General features: G+C 36.1%; 1 protein-coding gene across 1 annotated transcript in view; it reads right to left on the bottom strand.

Annotated features, from left to right (window-relative positions):
- Window positions 1-14,190, bottom strand: part of LOC111149984 (doublecortin domain containing 1) — a 75,531-nt gene that overhangs the window by 7,440 nt on the left and 53,901 nt on the right. Inside the window, exon 7 of the mRNA XM_022507282.1 lies at window positions 12,122-12,327. Coding sequence (XP_022362990.1) covers window positions 12,122-12,327 — 206 coding nt within the window. The remainder of the gene's footprint in view (window positions 1-12,121; window positions 12,328-14,190) is intronic.

The following is a 14,190-nucleotide window of genomic DNA, read 5'->3' as shown; positions in this document are numbered from 1 at the left end:
AGATGCCAGGAGATTGGGATGAATTTGTACCCATCTTATTAAATAACTTAAAGGTACTTTTCTGAATAAATCCTGGAAATAAATTTATTGGCCAGTTATTTGTCTTTTTCTCATAAAACTGGATGAAAGAATGCATGCCAAATCTAGTTATTTGCTCTTACTAATAATGAACATCACTATGATTTGTAAAAGCAATTATTTCTGGTGAATTTGAAATGTAGGTGTTCTGGCATTTTATTATTAAAATGTGAATGGGAAGTAGATAACCAGAGGAAATTTTCCAAGTAATCTATTAAAATATACTCTTGAGATATTCTATACTTAATTGATCTCTTCTTAAAATAAATAGCCCAGATTACTTTAAAATGTTAATAACGCCAAACATACTATTATTTCCTTTTTTAAAAAAATATTTTATTTTTTTGAAGATTTTTATTTATTTATTTGACAGAGAGAGATCACAAGTAGGCAGAGAGGCAGGCAGAGAGAGGAGGAAGCAGGCTCCCTGCGGAGCAGAGAGCCTGATGCGGGGCTCGATCCCAGGACCCTGAGATTATGACCTGAGCCGAAGGCAGAAGCTTAACCCACTGAGCCACTCAGATGCCCTATTATTTCCTTTTTAAAACTATTATTTTAACGTACAATTTACATGAAATAAACTGTACCTATTTTAAGTGTACAGTTTAACGCAGGTAGAAAAAAATGTATCTGAGGCACCTGGGTGGCTCAGTCGGCGAAGCGTCTGCCTTCGGCTCAGGTCATGATCCCAGGATCTCTGGGATCAAATCCTGTGTCAGGCTCCCTGCTCAGCGGGGAGCCTGCTTCTCCCTCTTCCTCTCCCCCTGCTTGTGCTCTCTCACGCTCTCTGTCAAATAAGTAAAAAAAAATCTTTAAAAAAAGAAAAAAATGTGTCTGTGTAACCACCACCACCACAATCAAGATATGGAATATTTCCTTTACTCTCCAAAATTTCTCATGCTCTTTCCCAATCACTATTCAGTACACTTGGCCCCAGGAAACCACTGATCCCTGTATTTCACTAGAGAAGTTTTATCTGTTCGACAATTTCACATAAATGGAATCATATAGTGAGTACTGTTTTGTATCTGCCTTCTTTCATTTACCACAATATTTGTTCCTTTTTATTGCTGAAGAGTATTCCTTGGTATGGATATAGCACAATTTGTCACTCATTTGTTTTTCTTTTTGTTTTCCTTAAGGATTATAATTCTATAGTTTCATTAAGTCAAAAAATAACAATGTAGTATTAAGTTTACGTTTAAACCAAGTTTTCGCAGAAACCTAACATGTGCCTAAAAAGATTTTACAATGGAGTTCTAGATGCAGACCTAGATGATGTCAAGAACTGATGGATATCATGATTCAAGACAGCATTTTGGGTATTAGTTAATTCTTAGGATTTAAAAAAATTTGTTTTGTTTTATATTTTAAAGCGAACCACTGCTCTAGTATGAAAGTTTAAACTTCTGAGACCAGGGCTTTTGAAATGATTCAAATGTTGAAGTGATTTCGTGAACTTGTACTGTTAGTGACTAAATCCAGCCATCAAGAATGATTTCAGAGTTCAAAGTTCAAATAACAGGCTTCAGGAGTTTTCTCCCCTAAGACCAGGGGCCCTTGCTGCCTTCTTTTAGGGTAGGCAGAACCACCTGCCCATGTATATGCTCCGATAAGATTTTCCCACTTCAAACAGTTTCCATCCCCCAAAATGGCAACTTTGGTAACTTATTAACTGGACTAGTTCTTTATTGGGAACAGCATTAAGCTCAGTCAGGGAACACCTGGGCTTATAAATTTCAGGCATTCACAGCTTTTAAATAGCCTCTCGAAGCCTTCATTTAGGTTGCCAATGATTTTTTTTTTTTTTTAAAGATAAAGTATTCTGGACACACCATTAGTTTATTCTTTTCATTGCTTCACCATTTCCCCAATCAGGCTCCAAATTTAACAAAAATGATCCTACCCATCTCTGGGCCTTCCCACCTCCATCCCTCCCACTCCCAAATAATATGCCACTAATGGCCCAAATCTACACAAACGCTACACTGTAAAAATGCAGAGTTAACACTGCTGGGGAGAAGACTGTGGGTTGTGCAGATGCACTTTGAAAATCTACAGTATTTTTTTTCTCTCCCACACACCCATTCTGTAATTTTGTCCTTCATGGAAGGCCCTTTGCCTTTCTCAGCGAAGTACAGAATGGATCTTCTTGCAACACTTCTCCTTCCCTTCACTGGGATAGGTGTATGCAAACTATACAGCATGGAAAGGCTTTAAAGCACTTTGGCTGCTGTAGGGCACAGAAATGATACTGACTCTTCAAAGGACACCTTTTTTCAGTCTTTTCTTTTTTCTTCTCTATACTTCAGTTTGGATAGCTTTTATTGCCCTATCTTAAAGTTAACTGATCTTCTGTTCTCTAATGTCTAATCTGCTGTTAAACCCATCTGGTGGATTTTTTTTCCTCTTAAGATATTGTATTTTTATACAATGGAATACTATGTAGCCATGAAAAGAAATGAAATCTTGCCATTTGCGACGATGTGGATGGAACTAGAGGGTATTATGCTTAGCGAAATAAATCAATCAGAGAAAGACCATTATCATATGATCTCCCTGATATGAGGAAGTTGAGAGGCAACATGGGGGGCTTGGGAGGTAGGAGAGGAATAAATGAAACACGATGGGATAGTTCGGAGGGAGACAAACCATAAGAGACTCTTAATCTCACAAAACAAACTGACAGTTGCTGGGGGGAGGGGGCTAGGGAGAGGGTGGTTGGGTTATGGACATTGGAGAAGGTATGTGCTATGGTGAGTGCTGTGAAGTGTAAATCTGGCGATTCACAGACCTGTACCCCTGGGGCTAGTAATACATTATATGTTAACAAAAAAATTAAAAAAAATTAAATCAAAATACCAAAGCAGATTAAATGTAGAATCTTCTAATAAGATAAGCATAAAATAGATTTGCACAAATTTTAAAAAGTATTTTCTCATGAAATTGTTTTTGTTTTGAAAAATATAGTTTTCATTAAAAAATGTTCTGTTAAAAAAAAGATACTGTATTTTTCAGGTCTAGAACTTCCATTGGTTCTATTTTTAGTTTCCATTTCTCTTCATATAATATTCATGTTTTTCTTTAATTCCTTCACATATTTACAATAGCTTTCAAACTGTCTTTTACATTTTGTCTTTGTCTTTTACTAGGGCACCTAGGTGGCTCAGTGAGTTAAGTGTCTGCCTTCAGCTCAGGTCATGATCCCAGGGTCCTGGGATGGAGCTCCATCCACATCAGGCTCCTTGCTAAGCTGAGACTCTGTTTCTCCCTTTCCCTCTGTCCCTTCCCCCTGCTTGTGCATATTCTCTCTATCAAATAAATAAAAAAAAAAAATCTTTTTTTTTTTTTTTAAGTTTTTTACTGTTAACTCTATTTGGGGGCTCTGTTTCTATTGAACTGACTTTCCTCCTGGACAATGATTACCTTTTTGGGAATCTTTGTGAATTTCCCACATGTTTAATAAAATCTCTCTCCTATGACATGTCAAAACACAAATGTATTCCTACTCTTATTTCCTTTTCACATCTCCATTAGTTGTTTTTTTCCCCTGGTAGTTAGTTGTTTCTACCAAGCCTTTATGGAGTTTACCTCGTACATGAACAACTTAATATTTAGCCAAAGATACAAGGGGACCCCCAAGCAACTTTTAGGAACTATTATCTAAGTAGTTCCTTAATTTATGGCATTTACATAAATTATGGCAATTCCAACATTTCCACCTCCTACTACTTTGATGTCTTTCTCCTCAGCTTGTAGAGACCACTGTGCTTTTCTTAGATTTTCTCTCCTTATACCACAGTTTTATAGTATAAAGATGGGGTACATTGTAGGACTCGCTTCAACTTTTCCTCTCTCAAGCTTGACTTCTCATGATGCAATATCTAAAAATCATTGTTTCATGTATTTTGTCCAATCCCAGTTGTTTAAAATGGGATGGCTAGGGGGGCCTGGGTGGCTCAGTGGGTTAAAGCCTCTGCCTTAGGCTCAGGTCATGATCCCAGAGTCCTGGGATTGGGCACTCTGCTCAGCAGGGAGCCTGCTTCCTCCTCTCTCTCTCTGCCAGCCTCTCTGCCTACTTGTAATCTCTGTCTTTCAAACAAATAAATAAATAAATCTTTTTTAAAAAATAAATAAATAAAATGGGATGGCTACTCTGATACTAGTTATTCTGTTATGACTGTGAACAGATATTGCACATTTTTTCATGGTTATGTTAACTCATTTTTAAGTGAGGACACGTAGGAATTAAAATGTCATAAAAACTGGGCACCTGGGTGGCTCAGTGGGTTAAGCTGCTGCCTTCGGCTCAGGTCATGATCTCGGGATCCTGGGATCGAGTCTCACATTGGGTTCTCTGCTCAGCAGGGAGCCTGCTTCCCTCTTTCTCTCTCTGCCTCTCTGCCTATTTGTGATCTCTCTCTGTCAAATAAATAAATAAAATCTTTTTTAAAAAATGTCATAAAAAACTAACTTGTGGCACTTTCCTACAATGGAGAAAATCTGAACTAGGAAAATGGGTTCTCGTCCTAGCCATTCCAACTGATCCATTTTGGATAGAGCAGCTAACTTCTCTAAGTTTCAGTTTTCTGAGTTGGTTAATTAGATGATCTCATAAAATCTGTGATCTTAATATTAAGGATTATCTGTCGTTAAGTATTTATTGTAAAGTAAATAAATCTGCAAACTGTAAAATTCTCATTTGCTTTTATTTCAGCTGATGAAATTCACATTCCTGCCCCACACACTTGGGATTTTATTTAAGAAAATAAATTCTGATTACCAAATAATTATTTATAAGATTCAAAAATAATCCAATTGTATAACACTGAAGTTGAAAATAAATAGAAGACAATTGGCCTCTTGAAAATAAACTCCAGTATCAAATTACGTGTTTTTAAAAAATCAGCTTTCAGGGACGCCTGGGTGGCTCAGTGGGTTAAGCCGCTTCCTTCGGCTCAGGTCATGATCCCAGCGTCCTGGGATCGAGTCCCACATCGGGCTCCTTGCTCAGCAGGGAGCCTGCTTCTCCCTCTGCCTCTGCCTGCCACTCTGTCTGCTTGTGCTCACTCTCGCGCTCTCTCTCTCTCTCTCTGACAAATAAATAAATAAAATCTTAAAAAAAAATCAGCTTTCATATCTTAAAATATGATATTAATCCCTAGCCTGAACACTAGACTAATTTTTAAAATAAGAATAGTATCAATGGGTTTTTCCTCATCTACCATAAAAAGCTCTTTAAAGAACTTCTAACATACTAATTATGCATGACCTCCCCTGTCGGAATCCATGGTGAGCATCCTTAATCAAATTTTGTTACTCCAGGTGCTCCCTTTTGAATCTCTTAAAATGTTCTCTAAATTCCTTTACCCACACTATTGGAAAAATCTCTGTTGTTATAGTTACTGATCTGTGTGTGAACATTCCATAATAATGCTATTATGTTGTATTTTTTTCAATTGACTTATACATTTTAAACTTCAATATTTTCTTGAAGCCTTTTTATATTTAGGCTTACTGAGTCATTTTCCCGATTAACAAATGTGAGCATCACAAAAGTCTGAATTTTCTTTTGATTTAAGGGTGCCCATGATTTATTTATACCTTGACCATCACATATAAGATATTCTCTCAATCCTCATGTTGTTTTTTAGAAGTAACAGGGAAAAGTCACTATAATGAAATATGTTTACATATAAATATTAAGGGAATATTTATTTCTGCTAAGTTAGAGTTGCCACATGGACTACCTTCTGCTAACCTGTAGAATTTTTTCTCTTCCTGATTTAACTCCCTGCATTAGTTCTAAGCTAGCAACTAGTGATCTAATTTCCCATAACCTGCTTTCTATGTCATATAACTTATTTCTTTCTCATGAACCACAACACATACAGTATAGGAAAGCAAACAAGGAATCTATGAAGATTTCCATTAATTAGTAAATTTGAAGTTTTAGAATACCAGAACAGGAGTTCTCAAACTTAGTGGGGCTAGGAATCATCTGGACACATTTGTTGAAGTTCAGATTCTCAGGCCGCACACTCAGGATGTTCTTAATTCAATAGGCTTGGAATGAGGGCCAACAGTTTGAAATTTTAACACATAGTCTAGATGATTTTGATGCAGATGTTCTGTGGACCATACCTGAAGAAACACTGAAGGCCCTTTGTCTGCAATAAGTATCTTATGTCTGGAGAGATGACAGAAAAAAGTATTCTGTTTTCACTCAAGTAGACTGAAACTATGTTTTCCAAATCAGATGTACAAACCCCAACATACTGGGCAAAACTATCCACTGGGCTAGGAAGAAGATATTAGAATTATCTTTTCACCTAAAAAAATCAGCTTTACCAATGTTAAATAAAAGAATGATACTTGGCATTTTAAAAAAGAAAGGGAGAGAATCAGAAAGGAAACTCCAGTAACAAACATTCTGGGAGCTAGAGGAAAAATAAGTAGTAAATGATTTATTTAGCAGACCAGAGACTTCAAAACTGAAGCTAGCAGAAGTAAACTTGCTTTGTACTGCAAAACCCCAGAAAGGTTCTCATAAATTGGAGCCATCAGATAACTCTAAAAAATAGGCTGAAAATAAGTTGACTATTACTCTAAAATGCAGTTAAGTCCCCAAACCCTCCCTGAACACCAAGCATTCAGTTAACTATACTTTTGCCATCAGAAGAGAAGACAGGAGATTTGGTGTCTGGAGAAACTAAACCACAGGAACTCTGAAATCAGAGCCACCAGGCAGAGCTGAGAAAGAGGGCAGCTTACTGAAAAGAGGGGCATTAAATGAAAATCTACATGCTGAAAGTACAACTCTCAGTACCCTTATCCACTTGGCTATGAGATTGCTCAAATGAGATGGCAGATTTTTGCTGGAGAAACTGATTAGTCCCAGAGTAAAGACAAACACTGAGAATTAGCCACTCCCCCACCATAAAGAAAAAGCCTAGTCAAAACACTCTTCCAATGAGACCCATGTCTCAGTAAGACAGTCTTTTTTTTTTTTTTAAGATTTTATTTATTTATTTGACAGAGAGAGATCACAAGTAGCCAGAGAGGCAGGCGGGGGGTGGGGTGGGGGGGGGAGCAGACTCCCTGCTGAGCAGAGAGACTGATGCGGGACTTGATCCCAGGACCCCAGGACCCCGAGATCATGATCTGAGCCAAAGGCAGAGGCTCAACGCACTGAGCCACCCAGATGCTCTCAGGAAGACATTCTTATGCTCAAGAGCTTTTCAATTGGTGTTGAGCTCTTCACTTTTAAATACTAATGGAAGATTAACCCATCTTTAAGAAAACTCTGAAACATGAAAGACAGAAAACAAAACAAACAAACAAAAAACCCCAAATACTTAGAAAATAAATAGTAAAGGAAGCAGAAACAAAAATATTCATTGGGTTAGAAGGTAAAGATAAGGAAAACACTCAGATAAGAAAACTAGAAGTTCAGTTAAGAAGATCCAACATAGGGGCACCTGGGTGGCTCAATGGGTTAAGCCTCTGCCTTTGACTCAGGTCGTGATCTCAGAGTCCTGGGATCGAGTCCCACATTGGGCTCTGCTCTGCGGAGAGCCTGCTTCCTCCTCTCTCTCTCTGCCTGCCTCTCTGACTACTTGTGATCTCTCTGTCAACTGGATAAATAAATTCTTAAAAAAAAAAAAAAAAAAAAAAAAAAAAAGAAGATCCAACATATAAAAATAGGAGTTCCATAAAATCAGAACAGAAGAAGAAAAGAAAAAAGATATTGTGAAAGAAATAATTCAACAAAATTTCTCAAAAGAGAAAGGTGAGACTGAAGACTGAAGGGACATGCTGAGTATCTAGCACATCTTGGAAAAACTTTTGAACCCTGGGAAACAAAGAAATAATTCTAAATGTTTTTGGAGGGGAAAAATTAAATGCAGGTCACCTACAAAGGATGAGAACTCAGTATGGTATCAGACTTCTCAATAGCAACACTGGAAACAAGAAGCAATGGAGCAATACCTCTAATATTTGGAGGAAAGAATGATTTCCCAAGATCTCAAAAAACTTATCTCCCATGTCCTTTTTCTTAGATAGCAAGAAGAATATGTGTCTAATAGACTAAATGAAGACAGAGGAGCATTAAAGAAGTAGGAGAGAGGAATCCAACAGAAAAGAGAGGAAAAGATAATCCCCAGGTTGATAGTCCAGGGAAATCCCAGAATATAGGTTAAAGAGAACAATCAATTCAAACTGGACCAAGGGGACAGGGTACTTTTTCATTGTTTCATTCATTCATTATCTTTTTCATCATCATTTTCACCATTGCAATCTCATGCCAGTTATGATAGCACATAGAAAACCATGCAAAAAACAAATAAATAAGACATAACTATTAAGTGCTGAGAAAAAAAAAAGATTTCTCATAAAGGAGATGATATTCTAGAAAATAAAATAATTGGTACAGTTAATGCCACTTCTTTGACAATGACTCTAAGAGATAATTGATGGAAAATAAAACTTACCCACCAATCACAATGCTAGCCTTAAAAAGTTATGTATCTGGAGCAGACAATTTTTCATTTTCCATTAACTTTGTATCTTGTGCCCCAAATTATTCTTAATACCTTTTTTTTTTCCTTAAGATTATATATTTATTTGATAGAGAGAGAGAGACACAGAGAGAGAGGGAACACAAGCCAAGGGAGTGGAAGAGAGACAAGCAGGCCTCCCGCCGAGCAGGGAGACCAATGCAGGGCTCCGTGCAGGGCTTGATGTGGGGCTTGATGCAGCACTGGATCCCAGGACACTGGGATCATGGCCTGACACAAAGGCAGATGCTTAATAACTGAGCCACCCTGGCACCCCCTTAATATCTTTTTCAACCCCTGGATATATATGTTTAGCCTATTCCTCATAGTAGCAGGTGCTGTGTTATTATTAAACTATACCCAGTAATTCTAAAATCATCTAATTCAAGTTTCAAAGAGATGGGCCATAGTTGGGATATCCCAAGTTTAGTAAAGAAATATAGCACTTTTGCCCTCATGTCAAACTTCTTAATTACTTAACCTTTTTAAATAAGTAAATGATTTCCTTCTGATTTGGCACTTAAGATTATAATATAGTCATTTTCCTATGGCTCCATCTGAGCTCAGAGAAGACTTTTATGCCTTAACTAACTTACTTTACCACCATCTTCAATAATTTTCTCTTTGTCCCACTGCAATAGCCTACACCATATTAGGTGTTTTAACAGCCTATTTCAGTTTTTTATTACTTCATAATAATCTAAAAATAGCTTCTAATCCCTGGCATTCCTAATATTTTATCATAAAAGAGAAATATTTTGTGTTTCTCCTATGACAATGCCACTTTTTTATTCCTATTACTGAGTCGGTAGTTAATCTATAAATATGGCATTATCTTGTGATTATCAATAAACTTTCAAAATGTAAATTTTATCTACAAAATAATTAGGTAGACTTATTTTTTCTCTTCAAAAAATTCTATTGATAATCAGGGCCAGGATTCTGTTGCTTCCTAATCTTTACCTTGATTGTATAAATGGTATTTATTTATTAAGTATTTTTTATTTGAGGTATAGTGGACATACAATGTTATATAGTTTCACGTGTACAACATAGTGATTTGACAGTTCTATACATTATGCAGTGTTCGCCATGATAAGTATAGTTTCCATCTGTCATCACACAAAGTTATAACATTATTATTGACTATATTCCCTATTTAATCAAAACTGTACAAATATGTGTATTACTGAATCATGTCCTAAGTTTTATAAATTGTGAAAATTCTTTAAATTTTACAAATTGTGAAAATTCTTTGAATTTTACAAATTGTAAGGAGAAAAATAATAAGCTAAAGAATTGCTTGATCATCCACTTTTAAATAAATATCTCTCTGGAGTCAAAGAGCAAAATAGCAGCGACATTTTTACTTATACTCAACCTTTCATCTAAGAACATGTAATCTTTAAGAGTGACTATTACCCCCATTTTACCACCAAGGCATAGAAATACAAAGATTGAACTGAAGTGAACTCAAGAGGTTATCTAATCTAGGTTCTATCTCCAAGAATGACTGCATTTTAACGAGCTAAGAGATGTGTCCCTCTTCTCTAGTTTTCAAAATCTCCAGGGAAGATGTTACAACTTGCCTTAACAATTTACTCTGGTGTGTAATATCCCTTGTTTTACTCATAATCCAAATCTGAAGATAAGAAGGAAAAAAAAACCTGTTTTCTTAGATTTTCAGTAAACACTTACCCAGTTGTGGTTATAAAGTAACCACAAAAATAAGAAGAGGAAGAAATAGATATTTCAATAAGAACAATTCTCAGTATCTAGTCAACTATTCACCCGTTTCAAGCAACAGTCATTTTGAAAATACTCTGGCATGACAAAATGATTTATACCTATTGATTTCATAACAAATCTCTCCCTTTAGTAAAAGAAATAATTTCTAGTAGATGTATATTTATTAGTTCTAAAGATAAGAATGGCATAAATTTATTGGGAACTTTCTGGGTGCTGTCACTCCATGCATAAAACTATACTGAATTTTCCTATCATTTCTGTGAGATAGGCACTATTGTTATCCACATTTTTTAGATGAAGAAATGGAGGCTTGATGGGGCACCTGGGTGGCTCAGTTGGTTAACCAGCTGCTTTAGGCTCAGGTTATGATCTCAGGGTCCTGGGATCAGGCCCCGCATCAGGCTCTCTGCTCAGCAGGGAGCCTGCTTCTCCCTCTCTCTCTCTCTCTCTCTCTCTCTCTGCCTGTTTCTCTGCCTACTTGTGATCTCAATCAAATAAATAAATAAAATCTTTAAAAAAGAAAGAAAGAAAGAAAGAAAGAAATGGAGGCTTGGAGAAGGTAAAGAGTCCAAAGTCTCATAGATTCAATGACAAAGCCAGGATTAAAACCTGGACAGGTTGGTTATGTTTTACTGTCTCTCTAATATATATTTAATAAATTTTAGTTGGTATTATTAGCCTGCTTTGTAAAAAAAAATTTTTTTCTTCAAACTCCTATTAGTTCCTCCATATTTTTGTCAGATCAAAGATGATCTGGAAAATACACGTACCCCCTAAAAAACATGCATTTATATGACAAAATTTGTTTCTTAAAGTTTGCTTGATTGTTACATGATTTTTCTTAGACCGATCTACATTTGCTTTTAAAAATGCATGTGGAGGGGTGCCTGGGCACCTGGGTGGCTTGGTGGGTTGGGCCTCTGCCTTCGGCTCAGGTCATGATCTCAGGGTCCTGGGATTGAGCCCCCGCAAGGGCTCTCTGCTCGGCAGGGAGCCTCCTTCCCCACTCTCTCTGCCTGCCTCTCTGCCTACTTGTGATCTCTCTCTCTGTCAGATAAATAAAAATCTTTAAAAAAAATGCATATGGATACTTTTAAAAGGAATCCTAGTTATTTTCCACTTTACTTACTCATTCCAGAAGCAAGGATTCTTCTAGGTATTATTATTATTATTATTATTTTAAGATTTTATTTATTTGAGAGAGAACGAGTATATAAGTGGTAAGGAGGGCCAAAAAGAGAGGGAGAAGCAGGTTCCCCACTGAGCAGGGAGCCAGTTGTGGGGTTCCATCCCAGGACCCTGAGATCATGACCTAAGCCCAAAGCAGATGCTTAACTGAGTAAGCTACCCAGGTGCCCCTAAACTTATAATTTTAAAAATGAAAAGGAGAAAATTTTAGATTTGAAGCTAGATCAGATTGGCTTCAATCTAAATATTTTACAAAATATTATAACCAACTAGAATGTTCTCTAAGTGTAAGCATAACTTCTAACTAGGTAAATGGCCAACTGTATGTTAGCCAAAGAAATCTTGTTGCTTTATTAAGGTAATTTATGTTGTTACTACAGTAAGCATCCTTCTAAACAGCTGAAATTTTGCATTCTTTATAATACCTTCTTAATATTTCAGTTTATTAGTTGACACTGATATCTAAAAGAAAGAAACCAACACATTTCAAAAGCCATGAAAATTTTGAAATTTAATTTATATTTTAATATTTCATACAACATTACCTTTTTTATTGTTTCCTTTCCCACTGTAATCTCATGCCCATCTTGCCCCATGCCATTCTTAAAGAACAGAATTCGGACTGAGGTCTTTTCAGTAAGTCCCTTCATTCTAAGAGAAAGAACAGGTTTGGTTTTCTGTCTTTTAACATCAGTAGGAAGCATCAGCCCATTCATTGTCCAAGTTACTTTCTTCATTAACAACAGATGGTCTAGAAGAGAATTTTTTTTAAGTCAAGTCAATATTTGGCTTCAAAACTAGAAATGGACACATCATACTTCCCCTCCCCCCACCTTACCTATATCATATACACTGGCCAGTCTCCATTTAGATGCTGGTTTTCTGAAATGCTACCACCAGCTTTCCACTAACCGTGACATAAGCTGTAGCAAGCTGTCTGCTCTGATAGCCTGCATAAATCATCATTTCTGAAGGGAACAGATGTTCAGGGTATGAAAGAGTAATACCACAATTTAGTCCTAATTAAAATTCACCTTAGCATGCCTCTATCACTGATCCAATGCACTGGGCTGAAAGGGTCCACTGAAAGAGTCCAAGGTCCCTTACTTACTATAAAACAATATGGGTCTTGAACTTTTGTGTTCTTTAGGGTTGGGAAAATGCTTTTTTTTTCTCCTTAATATGATTTATTATCTATGTTGTTTTAAAGATGATGACCTCCAAAGAGTAACCTTATACATAATTCTTCTCCTGTGACTAGAATGAAAGTGCCTTCTAGGACATCTTGGTGAGAGAAGCAAAATATTTCACTAAAAGTGAAAACCAGCTCTGCATTAACAGTTTACTTTGACCTATACATTTTCAAAGATTTGTGCATAAATTTAAGTTTCAAAACTCCCACTCATATTAATGGGAGTGGAACTAAATTACAACGTATGACTTTGAAAATGTAAGAGGTAAGAACAGAAGTGTAGTATATTGCACAGAAAGGTTGCTATCAGCATTCCTCTCCTTTCAAAGGGTTCCATTTCATAAATAAAAAAATTTACACCTGGGTTTTTTTTTATTTGTGCATTTGATTTATTTTAGATTATATTTTCTTTTCACATAAATTATATAATTTATGTGATTTTACAATTACAATGATCTCTCTCTCATCTGCTCTATATTTGTCCTAATGAGAGAAATAAAATTTTATTTGCATACAATTGAAAATAGCTACATTTGTTTGCCTGAATTTCTAAATAATCCTTTATTAGCACTTACCTTGAAAGATGCATGGCCTCTTTGATCAATATGAAACACAAGCAAATAGTTCTGGGGACTTTGAGTCCCAGAATGGCTACATTAAATGTTAAAAAAACAGAAACACTGTCTTTCTCTTTCTCTCTTGTGTACATACATACTTACACATACATACATGCACACATACCTATACAGTAGGTAGAAATATGAGCAAACTTGCAGAATAAACTAAAACTAGATTATAGATATGAGTAAGTCTTTAGGAAGAGAAACATATTTTTACAGAAATTACTGTATTTTGTCATTTTGTAATCTAAAATTCACAGGAATTAGAATTAGAAAATAAGCTAGACATTAATGAAATCATATATCCCCAAAAGAACAGAAAACAGGAACTTAAACACATGTACATGCATGTTCAGAGCAGCACTATTCACAATAGCCAAAAGGTGTAAGTCAAATATCCACCAGTGGATGGATGGATAAACAAAATGTGGTATATACATGACATGGAATATTATTCAGCAAGGAAAAGAGTGAAGTACTGATATATGCTACAATGTGGATGAATCTCAAACTGTTATGAGTTATAATCCTCTGCTTTCTCTCCTATAAAGTATCCAATGGGCACCACTCCACTACCTGATGAAGATGAACTATTTTATATGTTAAAGTACCTAAAGCCTTGAAGGTACTCCATGAATATTGGCTTCTTCCCCCACATCTCAGAAATTATATGCTTATTGTGAAGGATTAGAGTATATTATGTATTGTTATGTCAGTCAGGGCCCAACCAGAGAAACAGAATCCACTACTCGATTTGAGCAGAGGGGACTGACTACAGGAACTGATTATGTAAGTAACGGAA

The sequence above is a fragment of the Enhydra lutris genome, unplaced genomic scaffold (genome assembly GCF_002288905.1).
Source record: "Enhydra lutris kenyoni isolate GAN:26980312 unplaced genomic scaffold, ASM228890v2 scaffoldscaffold22, whole genome shotgun sequence".
Lineage (NCBI taxonomy): Eukaryota > Metazoa > Chordata > Mammalia > Carnivora > Mustelidae > Enhydra > Enhydra lutris.
This window is presented reverse-complemented; position numbering and strand designations above follow the sequence as displayed.